At 37.4% G+C, this 26123-nt stretch overlaps 5 protein-coding genes across 9 annotated transcripts in view; 3 read left to right on the top strand and 2 right to left on the bottom strand.

Annotated features, from left to right (window-relative positions):
* The first annotated feature begins 382 nt into the window (after nt 1-382).
* On the top strand, nt 383-3427 carry LOC113496860 (thioredoxin domain-containing protein 5 homolog). Its single transcript, XM_026876228.1, has 8 exons — nt 383-733; nt 835-971; nt 1196-1314; nt 1427-1567; nt 1798-1953; nt 2076-2266; nt 2782-2908; nt 3096-3427. The coding sequence occupies exons 1-8, from the start codon at nt 588-590 to the stop codon at nt 3273-3275; spliced, it is 1197 nt and encodes a 398-aa protein (XP_026732029.1). The 5' UTR covers nt 383-587; the 3' UTR covers nt 3276-3427.
* Nucleotides 3428-4110: 683 nt separating this feature from the next.
* On the bottom strand, nt 4111-5191 carry LOC113496863 (ADP-ribosylation factor-like protein 6-interacting protein 4). The gene is made up of 3 exons (XM_026876230.1): nt 4848-5191; nt 4511-4616; nt 4111-4399 (listed from the first exon to the last, which is right to left on the bottom strand). Exons 1-3 carry the CDS (start codon nt 5101-5103, stop codon nt 4267-4269), a joined length of 495 nt encoding a protein of 164 aa, XP_026732031.1. The 5' UTR covers nt 5104-5191; the 3' UTR covers nt 4111-4266.
* Nucleotides 5192-5261: 70 nt separating this feature from the next.
* On the top strand, nt 5262-8865 carry LOC113496859. Of its 2 annotated transcripts, XM_026876227.1 has the most exons (4): nt 5262-5348; nt 6262-6505; nt 6860-7142; nt 7692-8865. In XM_026876227.1, exons 2-4 carry the CDS (start codon nt 6341-6343, stop codon nt 8483-8485), a joined length of 1242 nt encoding a protein of 413 aa, XP_026732028.1. In that variant the 5' UTR covers nt 5262-5348; nt 6262-6340; the 3' UTR covers nt 8486-8865. The 2 variants fall into 2 exon arrangements, with proteins under 2 accessions (XP_026732028.1, XP_026732027.1); XM_026876226.1 differs by lacking the exon at nt 5262-5348 and having other exon boundaries at nt 5634-6505.
* A 678-nt stretch (nt 8866-9543) lies between these two features.
* On the top strand, nt 9544-18163 carry LOC113496981 (RING finger and transmembrane domain-containing protein 2). 2 transcript variants are annotated; one of them, XM_026876401.1, is made up of 6 exons: nt 9544-9885; nt 10457-10798; nt 13336-13490; nt 13896-14163; nt 14539-14754; nt 15312-18163. In XM_026876401.1, exons 1-6 carry the CDS (start codon nt 9685-9687, stop codon nt 15543-15545), a joined length of 1416 nt encoding a protein of 471 aa, XP_026732202.1. In that variant the 5' UTR covers nt 9544-9684; the 3' UTR covers nt 15546-18163. The 2 variants fall into 2 exon arrangements, with proteins under 2 accessions (XP_026732202.1, XP_026732203.1); XM_026876402.1 differs by having other exon boundaries at nt 14539-14751.
* Nucleotides 18164-18369: 206 nt separating this feature from the next.
* Nucleotides 18370-26123, bottom strand: part of LOC113496979 (E3 ubiquitin-protein ligase RNF19B-like) — a 48564-nt gene continuing 40810 nt past the window's right edge. For all 3 annotated transcript variants that reach the window (XM_026876397.1, XM_026876399.1, XM_026876398.1), the window contains exons 3-8: nt 25594-25774; nt 20586-20700; nt 20079-20266; nt 19697-19838; nt 19161-19603; nt 18370-19051 (exon numbers count right to left, since the gene is read on the bottom strand). In XM_026876397.1, coding sequence (XP_026732198.1) covers nt 18741-19051; nt 19161-19603; nt 19697-19838; nt 20079-20266; nt 20586-20700; nt 25594-25774 — 1380 coding nt within the window. In that variant the 3' untranslated portion in view covers nt 18370-18740. The remainder of the gene's footprint in view (nt 19052-19160; nt 19604-19696; nt 19839-20078; nt 20267-20585; nt 20701-25593; nt 25775-26123) is intronic.

The raw sequence follows: 26123 nt of genomic DNA on the forward strand, positions 1-26123 counted from the left end.
CAACGCTCTGTTTTTAGATAATACTTACTAAATTATATCTTTAAATAGTTTTCAAATTTTATAAATTAAAATATAATCTAACAAACGAATCTCTTTTACATTAGTAAAATTTATAGCCAATAGGATCGTAAAGAGTATCGCTTGAACTACCCACTATTTGAAAAGCATTATGTCCGCAAAGCTTTATGAGTAGTACAGTACAAATATTTTTTTAGTAAAAACTTATTTCTCTCATTGAATATAATAAATAGCTCACAAATATTTAAATCTTTCCAACCTTCTTGATCACTTAATTTAACTGGAGATTAAATTAGTAATTTACTTGGCTCAGACCATAAACAGTATTTAGTCAGGTCAGGACGTTACTTCACTAGCCGCAGTCAGTTGATCACTGTCTTTCACGTCACTTGTGACTTGATCAGTCAACTTTACTTTTATGTATTTGTTGTGTTGTGAAGTAATGATTGGTGTTTAATTTCATATTTGTGAACCTCACATTGATGTATAAAATATCTAGGTCTTTTATTGACATCGGCTATCTAATCAAGTTATAGTTTTGAATTTAGTCTCTAGTCAAATCGTCAACAATGTTGAAGAGATTAGTGATGCTTTATTTTCTATTTTTACCATTTGCTTCACTTGAAGAAAGCTTAGTGTATGAATACAATGTGAATAACTTTAAATTTCAAATCGAAGAAATGGATGGAAATTTTGTTATGTTTTATGCACCTTGGTAAATAATCTTGTTTATTTTGCAAAAAATTCCATGGAAACAAATTGGTCTGTATATTTAACCGGTCGGTGTTCTTACTATTGTTTTGTTTTCCTATAAAGGTGTCGACATTGTACAGAGTTTCATCCTATTTGGGAAGAACTGGCAGAGCTTGTAAATTCAAAAGATTCAAAGTTTGCCATTGCTCAGGTTGACTGTACAATACATTACAAATTATGTAATGATTATGATATTACAGGTATGTACATTAATATAATAATTTTCTAATTAGATTATGAACTTCATAGTCTAAGATTTTACTTAAATACTGACTGTAAATTGTAACACAATTTTATAAGATAGAAGTGATAAATAGTATTGTCTATCATTAACATAACAATGGCTGGTGTGAACTATAGTTTTTTGTACTTTGTTTTTCTGATTGTTTTTTTTTTATATGGTAACATCTGTTTTTATTCACAGGATATCCTACTCTATTATACTTCCATAAGAACACTTTTTCACCAGTAGAATTTAAGGGTACAAGGGACTTGCCATCACTTACATTATTTTTAAGTGAAGCATTTACAATGAAATCTGAGGTGAGATACTTAATTCTGTTTATCTATGAATGTGACCTAAAAAGATGACTTGAATAGTAAACTTACAGTTATAAAAAAAAGATTTTATTTTAAACTTATATTTTCTTTTTAGGGTATAGACACAGAAAAGGACTCAAGAGAAGTTAAAGTATACAGTGGAATGGCATACCTGAATGATCAAAATATTGAGAAGTTTGTGTCTAAAGGACAGCACTTTGTCATGTTTTATGCTACATGGTGCAGAGCATCACAGGTAAAATAATTAAGTACAAAAGGTTGACATTATTATTAAATTAGGTATATAAAGCCTAGTCTACTAAAAGTGACTTTTATTATTAGATTATACAACACTCTTCACTGGAGTAAACTACTTAGTTCTGAAATTTATTTTTTATTTTATTAGTACATACCTTGTTGAATCTTAAGGTAACTTCCTTGGTTGTATAACACTTTAAACTTAAGTATATATATTGTTATTTTCAGAAATTAGCACCAGTATGGGCTGATCTTGCAGTACAGTATGCTCATAACGAGTACATACAGATTGGTAAAGTTAATTGCATGGATAATGAGATGACCTGCAAGACTTTTGACATCAAACAGTATCCATATCTTATGTGGATTGTGAATGGCAGAATCGTGAGTAGCTAAAATACAACACCTTTTACCCAGGCTACTTTTTTACTCATCAAATTTTCTTATTGGAACCATTAAAAAAAACACCTTTCTACAACAATTGAAAGAATATTACTACATTTTAGATGGGTGTAGCTGAGGCAGAAACAATAGATGAGCTAAAAGCATATGTGGAAAAAATGTTACTTGCTGAGAATCATGACCCAGAAAAGTTTATGAAGAAGAAAAAAGCCCTGCCTGTTGCCAGGATATCAGAGGAAACATTTGAAACCTTCTTGGAAAAGGAATTAGTATTTGTCAATTTTTTTGCACCATGGTAAGCTATTACTTATATTCTATAATCTGAGAAACTGTTACAGAACTGTAGGATATAAACTCCCTAGTTTTTGACCAAGTCATAGACAATTTGGAGACTATACTCCACTTGGTTCTTAAGGTGAACAACAAACATAAAAGTAAATAAAAATCTAATATATTTCACTGGTAAATTTGAACTGGGATTCATTTCACATTGGTTTTTTTAGGTACATTTTATGTTTCAACTGAGTTTAACATAAAGACCTTATTTCAAGAACTTAAACAAATGGAGTATAATTCTGTAACCCTTTTAACACCTTTTTGAAGGAACCAAACAATTGTCTATCATCTTATATGATTAATTTAAAATAACAATAATCTTGCTTGAATTGCATATAAATTACTAACATTTGCTCAAGGATACTGTATTAAAATTTAAGAGTGATTTTGTTTGAAAACACTTCAAGAATAAATCAAAATCTTAGTAGACAAGTTTTGTATTGAATACTTTATATAATTATGATTGTTTTACAGGTGTGCACACTGTATGCAAATGAGCCCACTCTGGTTGAAGTTAGGCCAGCGATTCCAAAATGAAAGCCGCGTTTTAATAGCTGACGTCGACTGCGTCCAATCAAAACCTATTTGTGAAGCTGAAAAGGTAGCTTAAGAATATGGCTATGATTTTGATAATAACTTAAATAATATATCTACATATATTTATAAGAAAACTTTAATTATAATTTATAGAATGTAAGAGCATGAAAAAAGGAATTGAGCAGTTCTAATTTAATAATAATCATATTTTTCAGACTCTCATGTAAATATTAATATGTTATTACTTTCAGATCAATGGCCTGCCAACACTGATCCTATACAAACAAAAGACGATCGTCAGTTTGGAACATGGCGGCCGGCCACTCGAGAGCCTAATAACACTAGTCACAGAACACCTTCAAGACTCCGAGCCGCCGGTAGAAGTCGCCTCTGACGAAGAAGAAACGATAAAAACCAAAGATGAATTATAGTTATGTTAATAGGTGATTAATTCCACTTAAATCACCGAAAGTAAACCCTTACGTCACACAGTCAACTTACGTAATAAAGAATGAAGATGAGTGGATGAGGTCTTCACGACGAATTCACTGCACGACGTGTCGCGGGTTCTATCCCCGCCTAGGACAAGCATTTATGTGATCCACTAATGCTTGGACTGAGTCTCAGTGTATTTGTGCATGTGATTTGTATGTTTGTGAAACCCCCGCGCAACAAGGATTAAATATCTTGATGCGGAAGTCTCTTTTCTTTTTTAGTACTCATAGTCCACTGTAAGAAAATTCAGGTTTGCTTCATGACTATGTCTATGCTCCTGAAACTATCACTTCTATATTGTGAATATTATTACTGGGTGTTTTATCCAACATTATATTCCCATCACAGGTTTTAGTATCTATTAGTAAATTTCATTCACCAAAATATCAATATCAAATATTTATAAAACTGGGTCATATAAAACTTATAACATAATTGAAGTAGGTACCGGTGGTTTAAGTGGTGTAAATCTTAATAGGTAGACCAATAAACAATTTTGTAATTTAATGTGTTGTTGCTTATTGTGTTGATCTTTTAAAATTAAATAAGATCTTTAAAAAAATATGTAAACAGCAATTTCCTAGTTAGAATTTCAGCAATTCTTGTAATTTAAGAACAGAAATAGTTTATATAGTAAGAATAATACTACCTGTGGCAAAAGATGGCTGTTATGTACCTTATATTCCCTTGTAAAGCATACAGGGTAAATATTAGAACTGTTAAAATAATTTATCTGTTGTATATTACAAATTTATTAATTAGAAAAACTCATTTTAAGCAGGAGTTCAACTCCTAGAAAGGTACATTTATTTGAACTTACAATACAAGGATAAAGTACAATACTTAAGCATGTAATATCATATCTTGGTGCAAGTGACTTGGGTCCATTCTCTTACTGAAAATAAATTATTATTAAATGTGACTTCTCTATAGCATTTTTTTCTCAACAGTCTGTGACTGAAAGAATGCTCCGTCTGCATGTGTGGCTTGTCTATTGATCTGCTTGTGCCGGTCTCTTGACACAATTTCCTCTAACACCTCCCCATCGCCTTTAATTAACCTGAAAACAAGACTCAACTGAGGGATGGTAATAATAAAATCTTGATACATACAATAAGTGTCATAAAATAAATAATTTAATTGATTGATAGTGAAAGAGAGATAGGATAACCTGTATCTTCCTGATTCCTCATCCAAGACCTTCCTAACTACACTCTGTCGCTTCTCCCACTCTTCTTTGGTCATTGGTGCCATGGCTTTGGACTTTTCCATCAGTTCTGAAGAAATAACAAGTATAGTTATTTTTTTTGCAATAAAATACTAGACGTAATTACCTAATTTGAATGTTTGTAACTAAAAATAAGAAACAGCATATTTTTTTTGCACATACTATTTAACTGAAACGACAAGTTCGCTGCATTTATAGGAATTTTAGGAACTTTTTGTTGTGTAGTGAAATCGTTATCAGTAACAATGTTATTTATATTTTTCTTGTGATAGTAACATACCAAGAGGTATATCGGCTGAAGCTTCTTTCGCTTCATCGCGACTGCGGCTAGAACTCTTGCTCCTGTGCTTCTTTTTAAGCCTTTTTTTCTCTTCTCGTAGCTTTTTCTTCAACGCTTTCTCAGTCTTCTTTTGTTCCCTTTTCAGCTTTTTCTTTAACTTGCGGAGCTTTTTCTTTTCTCGTGACGAATCCGAACTACTTGAGCTCGAGCTATCAGAACTCGATTTTCTTCGTTTCTTAGACTTTTCTTTGCCCATTTTAAGAATTTAAATCCACATGCTTAGCAGGTAACAAGAAATATTTACATTTCCCGACAAATTACCGCAGAGCGATAAAGTGACACTTGTTTGACAGCAGTCGTTTCTTATCACTGTTGTCACTGTCACAATCGGTTGAGTAGATCGGCATTGAATTTCTTTTTCCCATCCAGTAGCTAGCCTGCTATCTTTGTTTTTTCAGAAGTATCGTTTTTATCGAATCGATTTTAACACATTCTAATTCGGTAAATACATAATATGTATGCTTCGTTAGTTCTAGCTCTCCAGTAGTTTCATAAAATATAGCAAGAGACCACAACTTTTAGTACAATAGTATGACAACAAGTTTCAATTTTCTCGTCAATCTTTTTCCCGGCATAAATCTAATTTATACGCTAAATACATTATTGTTATTATAAAACTTGGTCGTTTCCAGGATTCTGGAAGTTTGTCTTTAAATAACAGACTATACCTTCAAACTTACTCGCTTTTACCGCTATCCACTATCCTATACATAACTTGAACCAAGGTCAGTAGGTATCTACTGCCTACCTTAGGTCACCTAGTTAAATAGGTACATAAATAAAATGATATCATTAACAAGCGTTTTCAGCCTAAGATTTTTTGTCAATTTAAACTAATACTTGTAGTGGTCACAAAAGGTTACACCATCTTATCCGTTGTTAGGGACCGACACCTATTTCCATTTTTTTTTTGTGGGACCATATGTTTACTTATTAAGTCCATTTTAACAGAAAGCTATTAATTGATTTGCGTTCTGTTATAATTGGGCATTTATAAAGAGCAGATACTGATAAACTGTTACAATCCAACTAAATGCTTAAACTTTTGACGACAATTAAAAATGTTACGATGGTGGATTAATTTTCATTAACTGTTACTAGCCAATAGCTAGCCATTTAAACATAAAGTTGATTCATGATTGAGCGGTGGGTGACACGTTATGGGAGTCCCGATGAATAATTGAGGTACTCGTAGTTTCACGCATGCGCAAGACGCCGGCAAAGCGAGACGTAGCCCCAGGCCGCGCATCTAATCGAGCTCAGTGCACCGATACAGGCACTCCGTTATAAAGGAATAAGTTTTTTCTTACGTGTTTTGCGTTGATTTTTCAAGCGTCTAGCACCGTACTTACAGAAATGTGTGTATCGACGTCCTTATAAGTTTGAGGATACAGTATTCGTCTAAGCGTAGAATACAAGGTATAGTGCGTACGATGCAAGCCGGGGGGCCGGACAGCGCGGCGGTCTCGGAGGCCCCCAGTAGCGGCAGCGAGGAGTCTGACTGCGAGCCGGGGCCTGAGGCTGACGCAGATGCCGCTCTCACTGAAGAGTGGGCACGGGAGCTGTTAGCCGGCGCGGGCGTGGCCGCTCCTAATGAGGTTCACTCATTTGTTTTTTACATCTTATTTTTACAGGTGCAGTAAAGTCTGTAGTTATATGGTACTTTCTATTATTTATTTGGTACATTGTTTTGAGAGTATTATTGTTACTCGAGTATGTGAAAGTTTTGATTTCAGTCAAGCGTATTGACGTGAAAAAATAACTGAAGCCGGTAAACCATGAAACAAATGTATTTTTCTTTTTTTATTACCTACTATTATCACGACCTAAAAAAATCAGTTTATATAAATAATTAAAAAAAGCACACCCCCTGCACAATATACTTAACATATTAAATAGGATAAATATCTTACACTATCAAATTATTTTTTAACAATTTGATATTTTTCCAGGTCCATGTAGAATCAAGAGCCGGGGTTGCAGGAGCTCTAAGTCGCGTCCTAGCAGTAACAGTGTGCTACGAGAGCAATGGCGAACCCAGATCTCTGCCACTCGTAGTCAAACTGCCCCCACGGGACCCGTTTGGCCGGCTTTTCGTGGCAGAGGCACAGTTCGATACCAGGGAGATCCTATTCTACACAGAGCTGGCGCCGGCTCTCAATAAACTGGCTGAAGAAGCTCTCGGGCCCGGAATGGGTCTACATGTGCCAAAATGCTTGAAGGCCAGGCTACCCGGTGAGTTATACTTATGTTTATTACTGTAAGAAGCATTAGGAATGTGTTCTCTATACGTCTGTCATTTGTATGCATCGCGCGAATCGAATCTCCAGTCATTGACTCAAAATTTATTTTTGTCTACTCAAGGTCTTTATAAATTGTTGATGTCTCAAATATCTACATCTGCTTGCAGTGAACATAATACTTTTATGAGTGTTTCTTATTTTATACAAAAATGTAATAACTATAAAACGAAGCCATGTTAAATATTAAGTTAAATAGGTACTTATTAAGTTGTTTTATACTATCTAGTACACCACTGCACTCGATTTTTCACCTATACGCGTCGCATACGACATTCTCGGCCTCTTTTCTTCCCACCCCACCCCTTTATGACCTGAATTTAGGTTTCATTTTTCAAAAGCTTAAAAATTGGGTCATGCCTTTATTTTGTGAGCTTAGTATGAAATGCAGTACGACACTAGTTGGGTATGTCTTTACGTCGGGTCCACCGGTTACGTGTTTTGAGTGTCCAATATGTTTATAGCTATCTTTTCCCATTTTCAGATGAAATTGGTGGAGACAGTGAACTTGTTCTAGAAGACGTAACGTCAGTTGGCTACGAAGCAGCCGACTTTGCTGAAGGTCTGACGGAAGAGCGCGCTCGATCTGCTCTTTTCGCTGCAGCAAGACTCCACGCGCTTTCTCTCGCTCTACGTGATAGAGAAGGACCTTTAGATCAGAGATTTGATTTCTTGTTTCCATGTGAAAGAGCGGCAGCAGGGTACTTGCGACTCGTGCGGCGAGGATTACCACAGCTTGAATCCTTTTTAAGAGGACGTGCAGACTGCGTTGAGGAAGCAGCCGCGGTGTCTGCCCTAAGTGCCCGTGCGCCATCTTTACTTGGAACGTTGCTGAGACCTGCTGAACCTGCACCACTCGCACATGCTGATTTCTGGAGCGGTAACCTTCTATTCAGAGAAAGAGAAGGTGTCAGCGAATGTATAGCCCTTGATTGGCAAATGGTCTCACTGGGCAGGCCAATGGATGATGTAGCATTATTACTTTTGTCATCGTTAACACCAGAACTGAGAAGATCAGTTGGCGACACTTTAATAGAAGAATATGGAGACCGTTTGGAAGCTGAATGTGCTAGATTGGGTGCTTCCGCTGCTGGAGCGGCGGTGAGGAGAGGCTTAAGGCCCGACTGGCCTCGAGCCGCGCTGAGGGCTCTGTTGCTATGTGCTGGAAGTGTTGATGTAGCTCTAGGTGAACCGCGAGCAGAGAGGCGCTTACTAGAAGCAGTTCGGGATCTTCATTCGCAAGGAGTTCTGGCACTCAGGCCGGACAACGAGGCGTGAGTGCTCGTAAGATTGTGCCAAGAGCGTGCTGAATATTTTAAATCAACCGTTCATTATTTAACGATGCAGTCCAATTACATAGTGTAACTAATATTTATTTCGGTAAACTTAATCTAAGCACAAATTACAGTTTATTTGTGTAATGACAATGTTATTCTAATTAGTTAACAACGATCGGATTCGACGGAAACGACTGTGGCCCGAGCCGTATGCTGGCAACGGTGATAAGCCTAATCAAAGACTGAATTTACGTATATCTACATCGTGCGTATGTTGTATCGTACCTACAGTAGGTGGTAATTGCTCATCGTATCAAAAGCTAGAAATTCATTGCGGTCTATTGACTATTATTTAAAACAGAATAAATATTATTGTCAGTAGTTGGTGTTTTATTTTCCCTGTTACCATTTGACTAAATCAAAAGCACAGAATATAGACAAGCCAAAAGTGAGATACTGAACATAGTAAGTACGCAAAGGCAGCAACAGAATTCAGTCTACACAATAACATTTACTTATGTGTTGTTGTACCTACCAATTGGTAACTAAATATATATAAAACACACTAAACAGCAATTTCTACATGGCACTAACTATTATTATAGTTCTCAATTTTCAACCGCTGAACCTATTTTAATAGAACTTGGTAACTGGTTCAGCGCTTGAGAATTGAGCGTAGCAGACGAAAGCTTCTTTTTGATTAATACAATTTGCTTGGCAATCATTATAATGCTACTTCACCTTAATGATGACCATGCGTGACCATGCTGATTTTGAAGGATATGTACCTTACTTACCAGACTGTTTCGGTACTTTTTTGTTTTTTCTTTTTATATTAATAGTATTTTCATTGCATTATCTTAGTATGTCATATTATGTGATGAACACACACAAAAACATACTGCAAAATTTAACCCTTTTTTATCAACTGAATAACCAGTAAACTTGTTATTTAAGAAACATTGTGAAGTCTGCTTAAATACGAGATTCACAATATTAAACAAATCCAAGTGCAGTTTCTGAACGAATTGCTTTATGTAGTTCTTGAACGCAAAATTCAATGTCGTATGATAATCAGTAAAGAAATGTCAAAATAGTCGAGTTGACCTTCGTACGATATGCTCATAAATATTTGGAAATGATATTTTTTGTTTCAATATTTTACATTGTACCACTTTTATAGTGATTTAGTTACCAGTGATGGCTCAGCCAAATCAAGTGACGCTTGATATCGAAGACGAAGTGCCCGCAGATGTGGCGGCGGCGCTGCGTCAGAATGCGTTATACAGAGCCGAGTTACCTGCCAGACCAGTAGCTCCAAACAGAAATAACCTGGGCCTTGGAGACCGTCTCAACAGTGTGTTCAGGGAAATCAGACCACTCGTCGAACATGCTCGAATGGTAAGCAGTCGTCATCACACACTTTTTGTTATGATGCAATAGATAAAAACTAAAAAGTGTTAACCATTTAATGATTTTAAAGAAAATATTACCTTTATTTTCGATCATTCGTATCTGTTACTATTTTTATCAATAATGTACTGCCAGAGGTTACTATAGCCAATTTACCTCTTATCTTTTAATAATGCCAAATGACAGATTCTGAAATGTATGAATTCATCATTATATTTGAACAACACACTATACCAACCATTTACCTCAAAAAAAAAACTGAGAAGATGTAAACAGTAATTTATGAAAATCTGTGTTGTAACAGTAGGTGTATGTGTTATAGCTAGTAAATAATTTAAACAAAAAATATGGCAGGTTGACTTTCCTTATCTAATATTCCAATCATATATTATACAGTTGACTCATCTATCCTTTATGGATAGAACTTTGGACCATTTATACAGTAGCAAACCACCATTATAAAGTTTATTAAATGTCTATTGACAAAATAATTCCTATAAATGTGTAATTATTTTGTCTCATAGTGTTAACAGAATATTAATACTTAATTTGTTTCCAGGGAAACAATGCCAGGCTGTCACTTCCCACATGGTTGCCCCGGAATACACCGGCAACCCACCAAGTCATAGAAGTTGGAGTACAAAGACCTCAAAGTTCCATCGCTCATGTGAACTTGGGCCCCAATGCTCAGACATACATAGTGAATGAACGCACCACACCACCAGCACAGAGGTCACAGTCAACCAGTCATGGGATAAGCAACAGTGCATCAAATGACTCAAACTTGTCCGAGCAGGATCAGGAACATCCCGAGATCAATGTGTCAGTGAACCCCGCCAATAACAACAATATTCATGATAATGCTGACAATGAGAGTCAGAGTGATGATGGGACACAGCAGGTCAGTACATACTGAAAGTATTTTATTTTAACAGGTACACTCTCAGCATATACATCACTCATTATGCTGATATGTGCTCACATGTGAAGTACTAATGATTATGCCAATTGTACATACATAACACTTAAATAATAGCTAGTATCTTATTCTATTCATCAGATACTATACTGTAGCAAGGTCTGTACACTTTGAGGTGTAGTGCTAACAATAACAGTGTGATTCAGGAATGTTTTAAAGCTGAGCTGAAGAATTAGGTAGTATACTCCATTTTTTTAGTATTATTAAAGAAGGCTTTACTCGCGCGTATTTATCGGCATAGCCTGGGGTTTCGGACTCTGGCTCTGACTAAGTCATGAGCTGATGCCAGCCGAAACAAGTTGGGTTACCCTGTTAAATATGCGTCAGTAAAACTTATAAAATAAATAATTATGAATCCTCATGTTATTCACCCTGAAATTATTGTACTTCCTTATGAAATGTGATAAATTGGTCTTCTAATTTGCTAGAAGTATTTGAGTCTAGTTTTCTATGAATATGTAGGTATTTACGAGAACAATAGACAAAGATTACTTCACACAATAGGTTCACTTACAATAACAAATAAAAATAAATAAACAGTATCTAGGTTTTTGTTAGACCTTCCTCCATATCACATACGCTCATTGTGACTCCAGTTATGGCTGCCAGTGAAGGTAAATGAGAATTTCTTGTTAAATACATACACACTTGATTTCACATCATACACTCATGCTGGGTCGACACTAGTAGCTAACGTCAATGCCCATTAACGAAATAATTATTGCGTTAATTTTTGGATGTACCGCCTAACGCTTAACGGCAAAATGTTAATGCCGTTGTCAAATTATTGCGTAGGTTGTGGCTACCACTTTTAACGTCCATAATCGCGATCATTAATTTATGTGATTATTAACGCATTTCTCGTTACTGTGGTCCCAGCAATACCAATATTCTACACTTAAACTTAGGAAGCTTAAGGCTGCTTAAACTAATATTATTTTAGTTGTGGAAGCGTGGCCGCGCACTACACGGCATAAAGCGGCATCCACGACTAGACGTGGTGGTAGACCCTCACGTGGGATTCGGTCATTATTTTGCTATCTTACAACATGCCCCAAAGAAAAATGTTAGGCATAATGCCTGTATAAGTTTGTGCTATCTAGTATTTTATTTATCTATGTCCGAGTCATGAGGGTGTTACCTGGCTTATTCATAAATATAGCATGCCTTTTTTTTGTCAAGATGTCTAGCAGAAACTCAGCTTTACTACAATGTATGTTGCACCATAGTTGGTGATATTATATCGTATCGCATTTTGGCAGTTATAGAGCTTTTTTGAAGAACAGTCTTGAAGTCCTATAAGTCAGTGCAAGGCGCGAGCATCCCACTTTCTTTTTACTAGGAATTATAAAGAAACCCTCTTTCGCAATACCACTCCAACCTCTTTTCTTGAAATCCCCTTTCTGCAGCAATTTCTAGCCATTTGCGTTGGAATGCGTCCAAGACGTCCCGCCCCCGCTTAGGACATCCGCGATGCCGGCAATCGTATGGCGCCCACTTTGTACCGAGTCTGACTGCAGTGTGGTATTAGACAAATAAACATATAGAGCAAGCTTAAAAGAAATTACAAGTATTTGTGAGGTCACACAATGTTATGTAATAAGTTAATTAATTCTTAAGCTGAAGTAGTTTCTGTATTTGCCTGGGAATTGCGCCCAAAGTGTCAGCATTCATACCTATAAAAATAGTCGTGGTGCCTAAAACAACCCAGAAAAAAGAATATGATTAGTCGTCCATTTGATAACACTTTCTAGTTATTTGTCTGAATAACAAACTAGGTTTTCTACGTAAAACTTGATCGTAGCAAACTACTTGAGAACCCCTATCTGTTATTCATTAGTCACTGTTTGTTGACATTCAAGTTTGAATAAGAATGACGTGTTAAATGTCATACATAAACGACCCTGTCTCATTATAAATTAATTAGGCCTAGAAACGGTACCATTAATTAATAAAAAGATTGATAAGAATGCATGTTTAATTGGTATTATTTTTGTTTAACAACGCGAACTTTTAAAAACGTTTTACCGCGAAAGTTTTTTGATAAGGACATTGTGATCAGGAAGTTTAGTAGCCTCTTAAGAAATGCTTTTATCTTCGGCTTCTGGTACTTTTAAGAACTATTGTATGCAGGTCTGGCAATAACGTCCTCAATTAAAGTAGCATAGCAAATTAGGTGATAGTCACGGACAAAAGAGTTACCTAGTTAGTTCGATCAAATATCGGAAAATTGGAATGAGCAAAATAAATGCAACTTTCATTTAAACACGTAGTCGTAGGTAGCTAAGATTTTTTTTAGGGTAGATGCTAATATTCAGAGTCGAGATACAACTGGCAAGTGTTTAAATAGGCCCTGAAGATACTCGGCAATAAAACAAATTTACGAATCCACTGTGTCCTGATATGCCAAGTTTATTGTCTTCAGCCCATAATAATTAAAACCTTCTTGGTCTTTCCAGGTAGTGGATGTGAGAGCGACGCTCAACTTGCTCATACGCTACGCACCGTTCTATTTCTTACTCTTCATAAAATTCATGTACGACAGTCGGGAAGGGATCTTCACTTTTATCATCCTGTTCTGTACGTTCACGCACAGCAATGGTCTTGTCAGGAGGTGAGTCTTATACTGTATTATTATCCTACAGACAAAGTAAGGAAATATTTATTCGACTTATTATGAGCATAACAATTCAAAGGAATAAAGGCGATTAAAATTCGGCCTATGGTTTTTGCAACTTAATTTCTTAGTTACTTACTCAGTTGCGTCGACGTGTATTCTTTTGGTCAGGTCTGGCCCCGGCAGAGCCGAGAGCTGAGTTTTTATTCATCCATAAATAAAAACTCAGCTCCCGAACTGTGGGGATCTATCTTTGGAAAATAATGTCCCGTCTTTATTTTTCCGTTTCCGAGTCGTGTTACAACCTTTCACTCTCCTAAAACTCAACATCGGGTGTAAATGGCCAATAAGATTCCAATAATTATAATCAATGACAATATCTATAATCATACATTTTCCTAGGGAGCACGGCAAGCAGATGAACCGCAGCATCCTCGCTCTGTTCAGCGAGTTCGTGTTCACCTCAAGTTGTATAGTGATCGTGCACTTCCTGTTCGGTCACGGCAAGCTGCTGCCCAACGTGGTGATGTTCCCCGGCTACACGGAGCTCGACGTGTGGGAGCTGCTGTGGCTGGTCGTGCTGACGGACCTGATCGTGAAGATCATTACCGTCGATGTCAAGATACTGGTCACTATGATGCCGGCGTTTATACTGCCGTTCCAGAAACGGGTAAGATTTAGTTTTGTTCTTAATTAAGTGGGCTGTTACTCAAAAGCGTGCCGCCTAAATGTGTCGATAAATGATCCCATGACCTTTGGGAACAGTTAATCCTGGTAATAAGGGTCCTGTGTACCTTGATTCGTCTAAATCCTTTTAGTGGTTTTTTGCATGGGACAGGGACAAACATCCACAAATATAAACTTTCGCGTTTAGTAGCAGTCGATGAGTAAATTTAAAGATCTAATTCAAATATGTGTTCCACACATGAGCATCCACCTGTCATGAGGCTTAAGATGTACACCTCACTATCATGTCATGATTTTTCTGCTTAAATATTGCTGGTATTTACTGCAAAAATACTTAATTTTCATTCAAAATTTTCAGGGCAAAGTGTACCTATTCACGGAAGCTGTATCTCAGCTGTACCGCTCTCTACTCACGATCCAGCCGTGGATCTTCTACTTGATGCAATCCTACGAGGGTTCGGAGAAGATGGTCGGCATGTTCCTCACGTCGGTGTACGTCATCGCGAAGGTCATCGAGGTGCTGGTGCGGCTGCGGCTCTTCAAGAACGCCACCTGGACGCTGCTGCAAAGCGTGGTGAGCGGAATCTTTAATGTTCAGTAGTGCTTCTAGTGTAGTGGATGCGACGCTGCATGAATACTTAGGCTCGTGTAGACGAGGGCAGTAATGTCGTGCAAAATTTGAAACATTGCTGCCGATGTTATATCGTTTTTGATACCAATGCTGCAATGCTACTTAGATCCGCAATGTATTTATTACAATGAATGATCTTAATGAGATTCAGTATAGCTATGTATAGTAACAGAAGACTAAAGTCTGAGCAGCTGTTAAAAGAAGAAGTATAATAAATAGTGGGACTGCATGTGTAACGATTGCAACTGCACGGTTTACAAATGTTTTGTCTATTAGTCAGCATGTTTGTTTGCTATACAATAATAGGATACAAATAGATTTTTTTATTACAATGCCCACTTCTCAGAAAAGTAGTTACGTGTTTTATTACCGATGTAGAATGGATATTTTTATAGTATTTATTGTAATTTATTTGACCTCGAATACATAAAATCAGGAATAGTTTAGACATCTGGTTGTTGTGTTAATAACTCGATGCTTACAAACGTTTACTTTTACAGAATTTGGGCACGAAGCCGACTTGCGAGCAGTTGCTATCGGCCGGCGACTCGTGCCCGATCTGTCACGACGACTACTCGACGCCAGTGCGGCTGGGCTGCAGCCACATCTTCTGCGAGCTGTGTATCTCGGCGTGGCTGGACCGCGAGCACACCTGCCCGCTCTGCCGCGCCAAGGTCGCTGACGAGCCCACCTGGAGGGACGGGTCCACTACGTACGACTTCCAGCTATATTAAGTTGTTGAGACACTGGCACTGGGCAAATTTCTAGGCCGACAAAATAGTCAACAGGTATTGGCCATCATAGAAGAGTTGAAATGAAGTAGTTGACGTCTTCGGTCACCGATGGCCGACACAAGTCTATTGGCTCAGTATTCTTCATGTTAACAAACGAGAATTAAGGTCAAATGTTGATGTTTTAGAGGATTGTGTGAGCACAAGTTAGTCCATCGATTACAGTACGTGCCCGACACGATTCTATCAAGTTTATAAATCGTCTGTAGGATGTCTACGGCGGTACCGTGCTTGGTTTCTCCTCAGTGGGTGCTTTGAATATCAGTTCATGAAGATTCGAATCGTATGCTGGTGCGGTGTTCAGTGCAGCCGTACTTATGTTTGTGTTGACTCTTTCTTTCATAGTTACGGAGTGTTACCAAATTAAAGTGATTTAGTGTCGGTGAATTAATGCATTTTTTTATCAACGTGCGAGTTTTTTTAATGTATTGAAAATATCTATTTCAAATTCCATTTTTACTGTCGATTCTCCTTCATTGTGTAAGTTTTTAACTTATTGAATTCTAAATTCACGCTTTATTGTAAATATTTTTTGTTGTTTTTGACGTAATGGTCAATGTAGATGGCATTGAGCTAAATTTCGAGGAATAAAGTGTTTTTGGCCTAAATGTATGAGATACTTCTTCATGAAGATCTGTTGTGTACATAGTGTAAGTACATGTTAATCAGTAATGATGTCACCGAATTATTGTTGTTTTTGTTATTATAGAAATGTAAATACAAAAAAAAATGTTATATTTAAATATTAAATCATGATTATTGTAATTATACATGTTTGTGCAAGGCATCTTGTTGACTCTCTTTATGTAAATAACACGATCATATTTACGTGCAGATAAATGCGTCGTCCATTGAAAGTTATACAACATATAAAATAACATAAAGACAAACTATATTTAGGTTTAATTTTCTAATAAATGTTTCTCAAAAAACTTGCTTTTAGCCAATTTAATGCTTTTAATGTGTAAGATAAATTAAGCCAAATAACTTAGCTGTTTTAATACAACATGACTATTCCATATTGTAAATAATATAAGATATGTAATAAGCGTAATGTGATAGTATAACAGCCGCAAAGCATGTGCGTATGAGACGGAATTTGGGTAATCTGCTTAAGAAGAATATATTGAAATATATTAACAAATCGTTAGAATAATTCAAATCAATTAGTTACTTATGTATTTACACAGTTACCGGTCGCTTTCGCGTTCTTGTTTCAAATTTTATGTGAAGTGACAATATACATGATTATTAAATGTATAGAATACGTAATTAGGTTATAATTTGTTTCACCACTAAAAGTTAATGGATAGGGGTGTTAATGGTTGTCAAAATATGTCTTAACACTCTTAATAGTTCCAATGAATATGTTTTTCTTTTACCCACGGCGTTCGATTCCCCTCTAATTTTCAAAACTTACTATTTTAGACTCCTAGCGACGACCATCATACTTACTCGTGGTCGAGGTCGTTACGGTTCCCCGTTGTGTTCGAAGAGCCTTTGTACTCTATTATATACCAATTCGACAACAAATTTATATAATAGTGTCCATCCCTTAGTTATGTACTTACACACGTATAAGGCCAAGTACGGCACAATGTATGTATGTGAGTATTGGTGGAGGTGTACTCGACACCCTAAAATCCGGATTTAGGAAAGTATTTTAACCTTATTCAATGAGTGTAGGTGTTAACTGTTTTATGAAATTATACGTCCTATTACGGCCTATTTGAAAGCGTAGAATGTTAATTCAAGTGGTGAAACAGTCTTCTGTCACGATGCCTTTGCGTATAATACTAATGTTTAATGTTCTCAAGTATTTCTCCGTTTAAATCGTTTCACATTTTAAGAATATTACACAAAGACATTCCATATATTGTTATTGCATTTTTAAATAAGTATGTTGTAATCAATTAAATATTTAAATACTAGATGCGTTACGCGTTGAATATATAGGAAATCTTAAACAAAATATATTAAAGTCGCCTCTGCAACTTGACTGCGTTTTCTCAAGTTTTCTTTAAAGTTTGCAGTTCATAATTATGAAGTACTGTATACTTTATAAACTGATCTTTTGTCAAATTGTTGTAGTCTGGTTACTGTAACATTGTTTTATTGAGTAAAATGTACAGAACGATTTATTACACATGTTTAGAATATAAATAAATTGAATGTTGTGAAATACAGACATTATATTATACTAAATGTACTCACAAAGTTTCTCTAATTTAAGTCTGAGTTTAAAACTTTACGTGTAGTAGGAATGTACATATTTATTTATAACAGTGTAAGTTTTGTAGTATTTGTGGTTGACCAAAGTCGAAGTTAAAGACGATTTCGGTATTGGCCAGCCACTAACTAAAAATTTAGCTGTACCCTCATTTATGTAAAAATATTTAAGCAATGTCAAAAACTGTATTTAAAATGATGCTAGTAGTGATTAAAATATTGCTTAAATAGTTTTACGAGGGATTAATGTTCATCTCTGATGCGAGTGCCTACTTGGATGTAGGGAAACATTATGTTACAGTAGTTGATCAGTTAATAAAATATTAAACAGATTCCTGTTTGTTATTTCTGAAAGGTTTCCATACATTTTATTACTGTATACATCTTAACTAAGGAGGTTTTACAGTTTGCATTAAAAACTGTATCAGTATTAGCTGACTACTTGTCAGAACTTGGCCAGATTTGTACACATCTTGCCTTTACTACAGTAGCATTATTATGCAAATGGAACAAAAGTAAGTTAAAGATAAACAACATATAAATTTAAATCACATTTTAATCATAGTTTACACTTTATAGATTCACATTACATAATATAATTATCGCTTAAGATTACTTTTTGCCTACAAACGTGAAAAATTAAATAATTTAGATCATTAATAGTAATTATTATTCAAAGTATCACAAATATTGGATAGAGTAACACTGCTCTGAAAGCGCGAAGCATCTATCGTATATATAGGACTGCCATCCTCCCAGGATCGCACAATGGACTCCGGTTATTATTTTACTTCAAAACTCGCTACATTATATCAAATAATTAAATCACAGAGTCGCTTCAAAGTACTAGATAATCACACGCGATTGGCACAAATCGTTATATCAGTAGAGCTGGGACGGAGGGTGTCACTAGACGAGGTTGGCCGGGCGCGGCGGCACGGGCGGCGGCGCGGGCTCGGGCGGCGCCTCGGGGTCGGGCGGCGCCGCCGAGCCGTACAGGAACAGCGAGCGCAGCCGCGCCGCGCGCCACGACGTGGACGGCGCCTCGTCCGCCCAGCTCGCCGCGCTCGTGCTGTCGCTGGCCGCCACGTCCGCCGTCACCTCCAGCCGCAGCGCGCCCGGCGACGGCGCCGAGCCGCCGCCCAGCGACCCCGCCAGCGCCGCCAGCGACGCCGCGCGCGCCTCCGCCGCCTGCGACCCCGCCGACAGCGACGCGTCGCCTGCACACACCATAACCACCTTAGCATTACTCAAACCAGGGACGACAACATTTCAACAGTCTTTACGAGCTATATAAACAGAAGAAAAGAAAAGTAAATGTGTACTCACCAATACTGGGCTCAAGGCGACGCGAGGCGGCGTCGAGGTCAGGCGCAGGGTCTCGGTCGTCATCAAAGTGAGGCTCGGGCTGCGGCTGTGCGCCGGCGCAGCCGCCCGCGCGGCACAGCGACACGGGCACGACGCCGTACACGTAGAAGAGCAGGATGGGCACGCCGATGCCGACGGCCAGGCCGGCCACGAGCGGCGACAGCAGCAGCGCGGCGGCCACGGCGGCGGCCACGGCGGCGCGGCGGCGCGCGGGCGCGGCGCGGCGCAGGCGGCGGTGCGCGCGGCGCCCGGCCCACAGCGGCAGCCCCACCAGCAGCGCCGGCAGCGCCACGCCCGCCACCACCGCGATGCCCAGCGGCGCGCCCGCCAGCGTGCCCAGCTGCCACAGCAGCTTTTTCTTGCGCGACCACGGCTTCTTGCCCCAGAATGTGCACCCGCTCGGGCTACACCACAAAAAAACAACATTATTACTCACTGTATCTTTCAAACAAATAACAAACTCTGACATAAAATATTTAACAGTTAAATTAACTCACCTCAAATAATGTAAGTCTGAGACCTCCTTCATACAAAGCCAGCAAAACTCAGCGCCGCAGACGCAGCACACCATGTGGTTACAGGAGCCGTCCTCCACTTTTACTATCAGCACAGAACACCGGGGGCATGGCTTTACTTCACCTGGGAAAAGAAAAAAAATATTATGTCATACAAGTTGTAGTAACTGCCAAGTCTTCTTCTCGACAAAGCTGGAACATAAGTATCATTAAATGAGAAAGACGCTATTTGTCCCTTCACCATGCTCCTTTAATGGAATTAAAATTCGGTGAGTAAGGGCCCTAAAGTCTTCGTGCCTAAACTAAAATCTGTTCGAGTTTAAGACCTCTATGCGGGGTTGTATGATGTGTGTACGGTACATACCGTGGTCGAGGTCTGCATGGTCGGGCTGCGGCGCGCGTGGCGGCGGCTGGCGCGAGCGGCGCGCGGCGTCGCAGGTCTGCGTGGGGTGCCAGGCCGCCTTGCAGTGGTAGCAGAAGGACGCGCCGCAGCCCGGCGCCAGGCACGTCAGCTTCGGGCACGACGCGCAGCCAGTCGCCACCACAGCGAAACTACAACACACAAATGTTCTTACTGAGCAAAAATGAACGCATAATTTTATCGTTGTTCTTGGATAAATTTTGGCATATTAGCGTACCATGTAACACGTGTGCATTTTTTTTGTTTTCTTTGTGGACTAAATGAAGACAAGGAACCGAATATCTGCTAACCACGGTGTAAACTGTGTTTACCTTTATAAAGATGGTACATAAATTGTACCGCGATCTATCTCGATTTGGACACGCCACAGTACCTCATAACCTCACGACACTAGTCACTTACGCAACCTATAGTAAGTATGGTGTAATGCAAGTGGGTAATGCAAGTTACCTGCAGTCGGGCGCGGGGCACCACCTGGTGTCGGGGTCGGCGGCGAGCGCGCGCCGCACTGAGAACTCCTCGTACTTGTCGTACAGCACCGGGTTGTCGACGATGCGACGTACGTCTGCAACAAATATCTATTTGTTAGATCATTGGTTATGTTAATGTGTTAACGGGGGATCTTGGTGACTTCAAAGTGGAGGAAGTTCTTTGTTCGTCTGTTTTTGCCTCAGATTTTCGAAATGGATGAATCGATTCTTTTTTGTTAAACGTACGATAACTGTAATTTGGTCGGTCGCGTAGAAGACAGTTGTATGTTTTACTTGTTAAAAATAATTACAAATTAATCAGCCGTACACCTGTGCATCTGCGGTCAGTCCGAGGATTGCCGGAAAAAAAAATCTTAACAAATTAAAAAATATTCAAAATTGATTCATACTATTTAATTATTTATGTATACCATTTGGCGCTCTCTTTATTTACTTAGTTGTAATAAAACTATATTAACACAAAGAGAATGTAGCAAACAAGCGAGCATAACAAATTGGTCTTGTTATTAGCTGTGTCGTTGTACTACAGGACAAACAATAGAATATAATGAACAGCTGATGTTACCCAGACGGTCAAAATTACAGACTTGAAAGACATCGATTCTTTGCGGTAACGAACGTCATTGATTTTTATTACATTTCAAGAAACCATCTAAAAAGTCCTCTGTTTTCTAAAGATTTGTGGCACTAATGACCATTTTTGTTTTTCTGAACAAACATAACAATAGCAAATTAATCAACTAACCATAAAAATCTTCTTGTATTAAGCAGTAATTTCTTGCACACGACGCATCGGTGCATTATTCCAATAACTTTATTCGAAAAGCAATGACTCAGTGATATAACGACAGTTATCAATTTCCACAAACGGAAAGGCGTGTGACTGGAGCATTTAACTTTTTTCTCTGCCTAACTATATTATGATAACACAAATCAAAAATAGACTAGGCAAGATTATAATTTATTATATTTTTTTACTATTTCATACGAATTACTTTATTATTTGTTGAAATCAATAAAATCATAATTTATACATTGAGCTAAAATCAAGGCCTCTACCAATCAAACGTATTTTGTCATTTGTTGCGTATGTTTTCTTTCCAAACATAACCTTTCATTAAATTAAGGCAAACCAATATCAAAAATGTATCATTGATCAATTGTACTCTAATCACCGAGTCATGATTTGTCCTCTCCGACTCTGAACAGAGAGCTGTGCAATGTCAATAGAATATCGGATTGCGATCGTCAATTGTCATTTACGTAAACACAGCTGGATCTCAATCTGAACTTCTAATTACGGGGATGTTCCAAGAATCAAATCAAATATTTGCCAGGGAGCCAATATTCGATTTGATGCAAATTTCAAATACAAATCTATACATATAAAAACTAGCTATCCAAGCAAACGTTGTTTTCCCATACCTAATGCAAAAAAGAACATTATATACGAATTTTAAAAAAAGGTTTTATCGGTATGAAACATAGATGTTGTCCGATTCTAGACCTACCGAATATGATCAAAAAATTTAATAAGAATCGGTCGGAGTATAATTTCGTAAAGTCGTCTAGATATATTTATGAATATTTTTAAAAATATATATTATGGAAAATTTTGCTTTATAAACAATTTAATGTACTTGCTCGTCAGTAGAAGCACTATAAACATTAACTAATAATAATAAACACTTGTTTTGCCTTGCGACATTGTAACTTGACACAAATCTTTTTTTATTGCTCGTCAGCCTTTGATAAGAGAGCATACCAACATAAGTTCCGAGAAGGAAGTTCGTTGTTATGAAACGTGTGATTATTATGATTATGTCGTAATATTTCAGATTGAATTCGTTTAGGCCGACATACCGAGAGATAAATTGATTTAATAACTTTTAATTTTCAGATAACGTTTGAAAAACAATGAGTCAGTATAGTCCTTTTAAAAGTACATCAAAATCCCGTTTAATAAGTATTGTTATGTAGTTACTCGTAAGAAGCAATATTATAAAGAAGAAATTACTTGACCACTCAAAGAAAGTTTGTGACTTTCTTGGAGATAATCTCAGAAACTACTGAAGCGATTTCGAAAGTTCGTTTATTCAATACAAAGCCACATTATTTGTTATAACCAGTTTTTTTTCTCTAATGCCAAGAGGATTGTTTACTAAAAATAAGAGTAAATACGATAGTCCCAGGACTTAAATCCACAACCTTGCGAACTGAACCTCAAGCTAACACATGATCACTTTGAACTAAATCTTTATAAGTATTTATCGTTTGGCATAATTGCGGTTTAGAATGTACGTAAACGCATAAATATTTATTTCTATCATTGTCCGTCTATTTAAGGAAAATTATAATAGAATAAGTTTAGCATAGAGAATGACATTTTCTCAACTCGACATGTTTACCTACTTACTTCGAATTCTAAGTATTTGGAAACGAAGATACGCAGATCAATTACCTGAAGCAAACATCGCCCACGACGCCCACTACCCTACAACATCCACACTTAGGACGACCTCTAGAAAAAATAATTTCATTGTTTATAGGCTCTTAAGCTTTTCATGTCCTACCATAACTTTCGAATACCATATAGGGCTATTGATGTACGGGGCAATGTTAAGATATTGTTGGTCATGGCCAGTGATATTGACACTATTTTGCAAAAATAATAGTATAGCTGCTAAATGAAGCAATTTTTAGATTTTTGTGCTTGTTCTATTACATCATATTTGATACCAATGTAAATATTCAAGAACATCGATCAATTCGACATTTACCTTTCACTTTCCAATCCACAGTCCAAGTTTCGACCATAATGGGAACAATTAACATAAATATTTGAAATTGGTTAATTATTGGTGACGAGTTAGTTCAGTCCATTGCAGAATACCGTGCGAAACGACCATCTGTTTACATGATTGTCCGGCTTGAATTAACTATGAGGTGAAAATACATGCGGAATGGCACACTGTGTCTAGGACACCGCGAATATTTAAATATTTTAAGAGATTACCAGTTATCAGAGTTAAAGATTTGACTTTGCCTTCTGTTCAACCCAAAGCGGCAAGAGTCATTTGATAATCCCATTCAGAAAAAAAGTAAATTCAGTAATCGTTGTCGTTGCAAAATGATGACTTCAAATGTGCAAGCGTTCAAGGACGTCGTTCTATCCAGAGTAGAGCGGCGTCCATCGTACACGAGTGCAAAAATATTTATTAAAGAAGTTTTTGTAAGCTCCGTGTTCATAAACTACCAAAAAACATTCAAGTAATAATTATCCAGTTCAGTAAACTTCTTAGAAGTCGTTTAAATTTTAAAGCGAAGTTACCAGTTTGAACAACGCCTTCTAATTACAGTTTAGTCTTTGACGAAGTACAGAGGGCAAGTGATCACGTATCATCCCGCCTTAACTAGCATTCTTGTATTCACGCAGGAATCTGCGTAATACGTCTTAGTAGCACACTTGATTCAAGAAGTTTGCCCGCAATCGTGTCTGTTAGTTCGACAACTATTCGAATTAGCCAACTTACATTGGCGGTGCTTGGAACTGGGACTTCAGAACTTTGTGATAGAATACGTTTGGGACTGTGGTTAGTGTGATACTTATTCTGGGAGCGGTCCATGCCAGTCGATTGAATTACTCAGTATATTGGCGTACAATATCAAAATAGTATGAGGAAGCAACACAATTTTAAGATTATTTATTCTTTGTATTTTTTAGATAATATTAAAACTAAACCGGAACTTATCTCGTCAAATAACTAATTATTCTGGAAATTAAGTATATACTCAAATAAAATCGTATTCCCTTTAAAGCAGTAATTCTCTTTGATGTAAAATAAAATGAAAGCTATATCCATGCAAAAGTGTTACTATAACGAACCAGATTTAGACTTTTAATTAGAGATGCGTTACATAAAAAGCTGTGTAATAAATTGTTTTACATAATTGGTGTCATACTCTCTAATACGTATTTTAATGAGGAGGAACCGGCTACGGACTGGAATGTTGATTATGCAAGACTCCATGTCGTTCTCGTTTCCTGTCCAACTGTTTAGAAAAGCAGAACGTGGTATCGGTTTTTCGAAACACGTGTACAATTTAAAATATTTATGTAATCTTGTTTACGTGACAATAGTAGCAGTTATCATTGTTTTGCATTATAATAGGAGAAAATCGAAGTATTTCCCTGGCACAGATAGTTAAGTCGAAAAATATTGACTGCAATAATATATATATATTTATATATATATATATATATATATATATATATATAGTGATTATATATATATATGTATATATATATTAGCAAGATAATTTCTTACAATATTTTATGGGTTTAATGTAAAACATTTTACATAGTTACCGGTATAACAGAACATCTCAAGACTGTATATGTTGTCCAATAAAAATAACAGCAAGACGAAGTATGGAATGTAATACAAGACAGTACGTAGTCTCGTGAACGTCGCGACTTAATATTGTCACCAGCGAAATATGAGCGAATGAAGACATTCCCCGCTTTCCCCTTTGTGGAATATGTTATTATACTTTACAATCGCGTGGGAGTCAACTATTTTCTACTGCATACAAAAGGGTTTCATTAAGGGGAAATTTCAAGGGGGAAATTAAATATTTTTTTATTCTGCACCATAAAGCATGTTTTAGACAAAGTTATTGTAGAGTACGGCTCTTCATTTGTACTGTATCCATATTTCCAAAGCATGTTTAAAAAATGTAGTCGGTATTTTATTGAATAAGGGTGGTAGAATACCAAGATAATGCAAAATTATTCAGTTTGACATTCAGCTAATCTTTCACGATAAAACCTCCCAAGCTTTTGATGACACCTTCCAAGTGCCTCCCACTTTTGTTCCTCGAGAAATAAAATCTCCTACCACGATGACTGCCTTCTGCGTGGGCCAAGCCGCGGGCCATCATCAGTAGTAGTAAAATGTAGTTACCTGAGGGATGCATGCTCTCGTGGCAAACAGGACAATTGACAGGCACCCTCGCCTCGAATATCTCGATGGCGAGGTACTGGCGCAGGCACGGCTCGCAGCAGCGGTGCGCGCACCACGCCAGCCGCACCATGGCGCTGGTGCTGAACACAGACAGGCATAGTGGACACTCCAGACCTTCACCCTGGAAAGATTAAATTAAAATCAGTTTTAGTATAGTAAGGAAAGGTAATTATAAGTTGGAGTGGCATTTATGGAAAAAGTGGTAAGGAATTGAAATGATAATAATACTTTATTAAAGGCCGAGAATCCCTTTGACGCTTTGGATAGACTCTGTCAGACTATCGGTTATTTGTGGTTAAGAAGAGTTTCAGGTTTGTGTGTCGTCCAAAGTCATCCATGAGAATATTACTGAGCGTAGCTTTTTACTTCAGTAGCTGCACGTTTGCTGTCATATTATCGCGACAGGTCGTTAAATATCGGTATGTTATGCTCTCAAAGCATGTCACTGAATTACAGAATTCTGAAGTTCA

The sequence above is a fragment of the Trichoplusia ni genome, chromosome 8 (genome assembly GCF_003590095.1).
Source record: "Trichoplusia ni isolate ovarian cell line Hi5 chromosome 8, tn1, whole genome shotgun sequence".
Taxonomy (NCBI): domain Eukaryota; kingdom Metazoa; phylum Arthropoda; class Insecta; order Lepidoptera; family Noctuidae; genus Trichoplusia; species Trichoplusia ni.

Coding starts and splice junctions, on each gene's coding strand:
- LOC113496863 (XM_026876230.1), bottom strand. CDS start 5,103: ATGGGCAAAGAAAAGTCTAAGAAACGAAGAAAATCGAGTTCTGATAGC. Junction 4,617..4,847: donor TTCAGCCGATATACCTCTTG/GTATGTTACTAT, acceptor TTATTTCTTCAG/AACTGATGGAAAAGTCCAAA. Junction 4,400..4,510: donor GAGGAATCAGGAAGATACAG/GTTATCCTATCT, acceptor TCTTGTTTTCAG/GTTAATTAAAGGCGATGGGG.
- LOC113496981 (XM_026876401.1), top strand. CDS start 9,685: ATGGCTCAGCCAAATCAAGTGACGCTTGATATCGAAGACGAAGTGCCC. Junction 9,886..10,456: donor TCGTCGAACATGCTCGAATG/GTAAGCAGTCGT, acceptor ATTTGTTTCCAG/GGAAACAATGCCAGGCTGTC. Junction 14,755..15,311: donor GGACGCTGCTGCAAAGCGTG/GTGAGCGGAATC, acceptor TTACTTTTACAG/AATTTGGGCACGAAGCCGAC.
- LOC113496860 (XM_026876228.1), top strand. CDS start 588: ATGTTGAAGAGATTAGTGATGCTTTATTTTCTATTTTTACCATTTGCT. Junction 1,315..1,426: donor CATTTACAATGAAATCTGAG/GTGAGATACTTA, acceptor TTTTCTTTTTAG/GGTATAGACACAGAAAAGGA. Junction 2,267..2,781: donor GTCAATTTTTTTGCACCATG/GTAAGCTATTAC, acceptor ATTGTTTTACAG/GTGTGCACACTGTATGCAAA.
- LOC113496859 (XM_026876227.1), top strand. CDS start 6,341: ATGCAAGCCGGGGGGCCGGACAGCGCGGCGGTCTCGGAGGCCCCCAGT. Junction 6,506..6,859: donor GCGTGGCCGCTCCTAATGAG/GTTCACTCATTT, acceptor ATATTTTTCCAG/GTCCATGTAGAATCAAGAGC. Junction 7,143..7,691: donor CTTGAAGGCCAGGCTACCCG/GTGAGTTATACT, acceptor TCCCATTTTCAG/ATGAAATTGGTGGAGACAGT.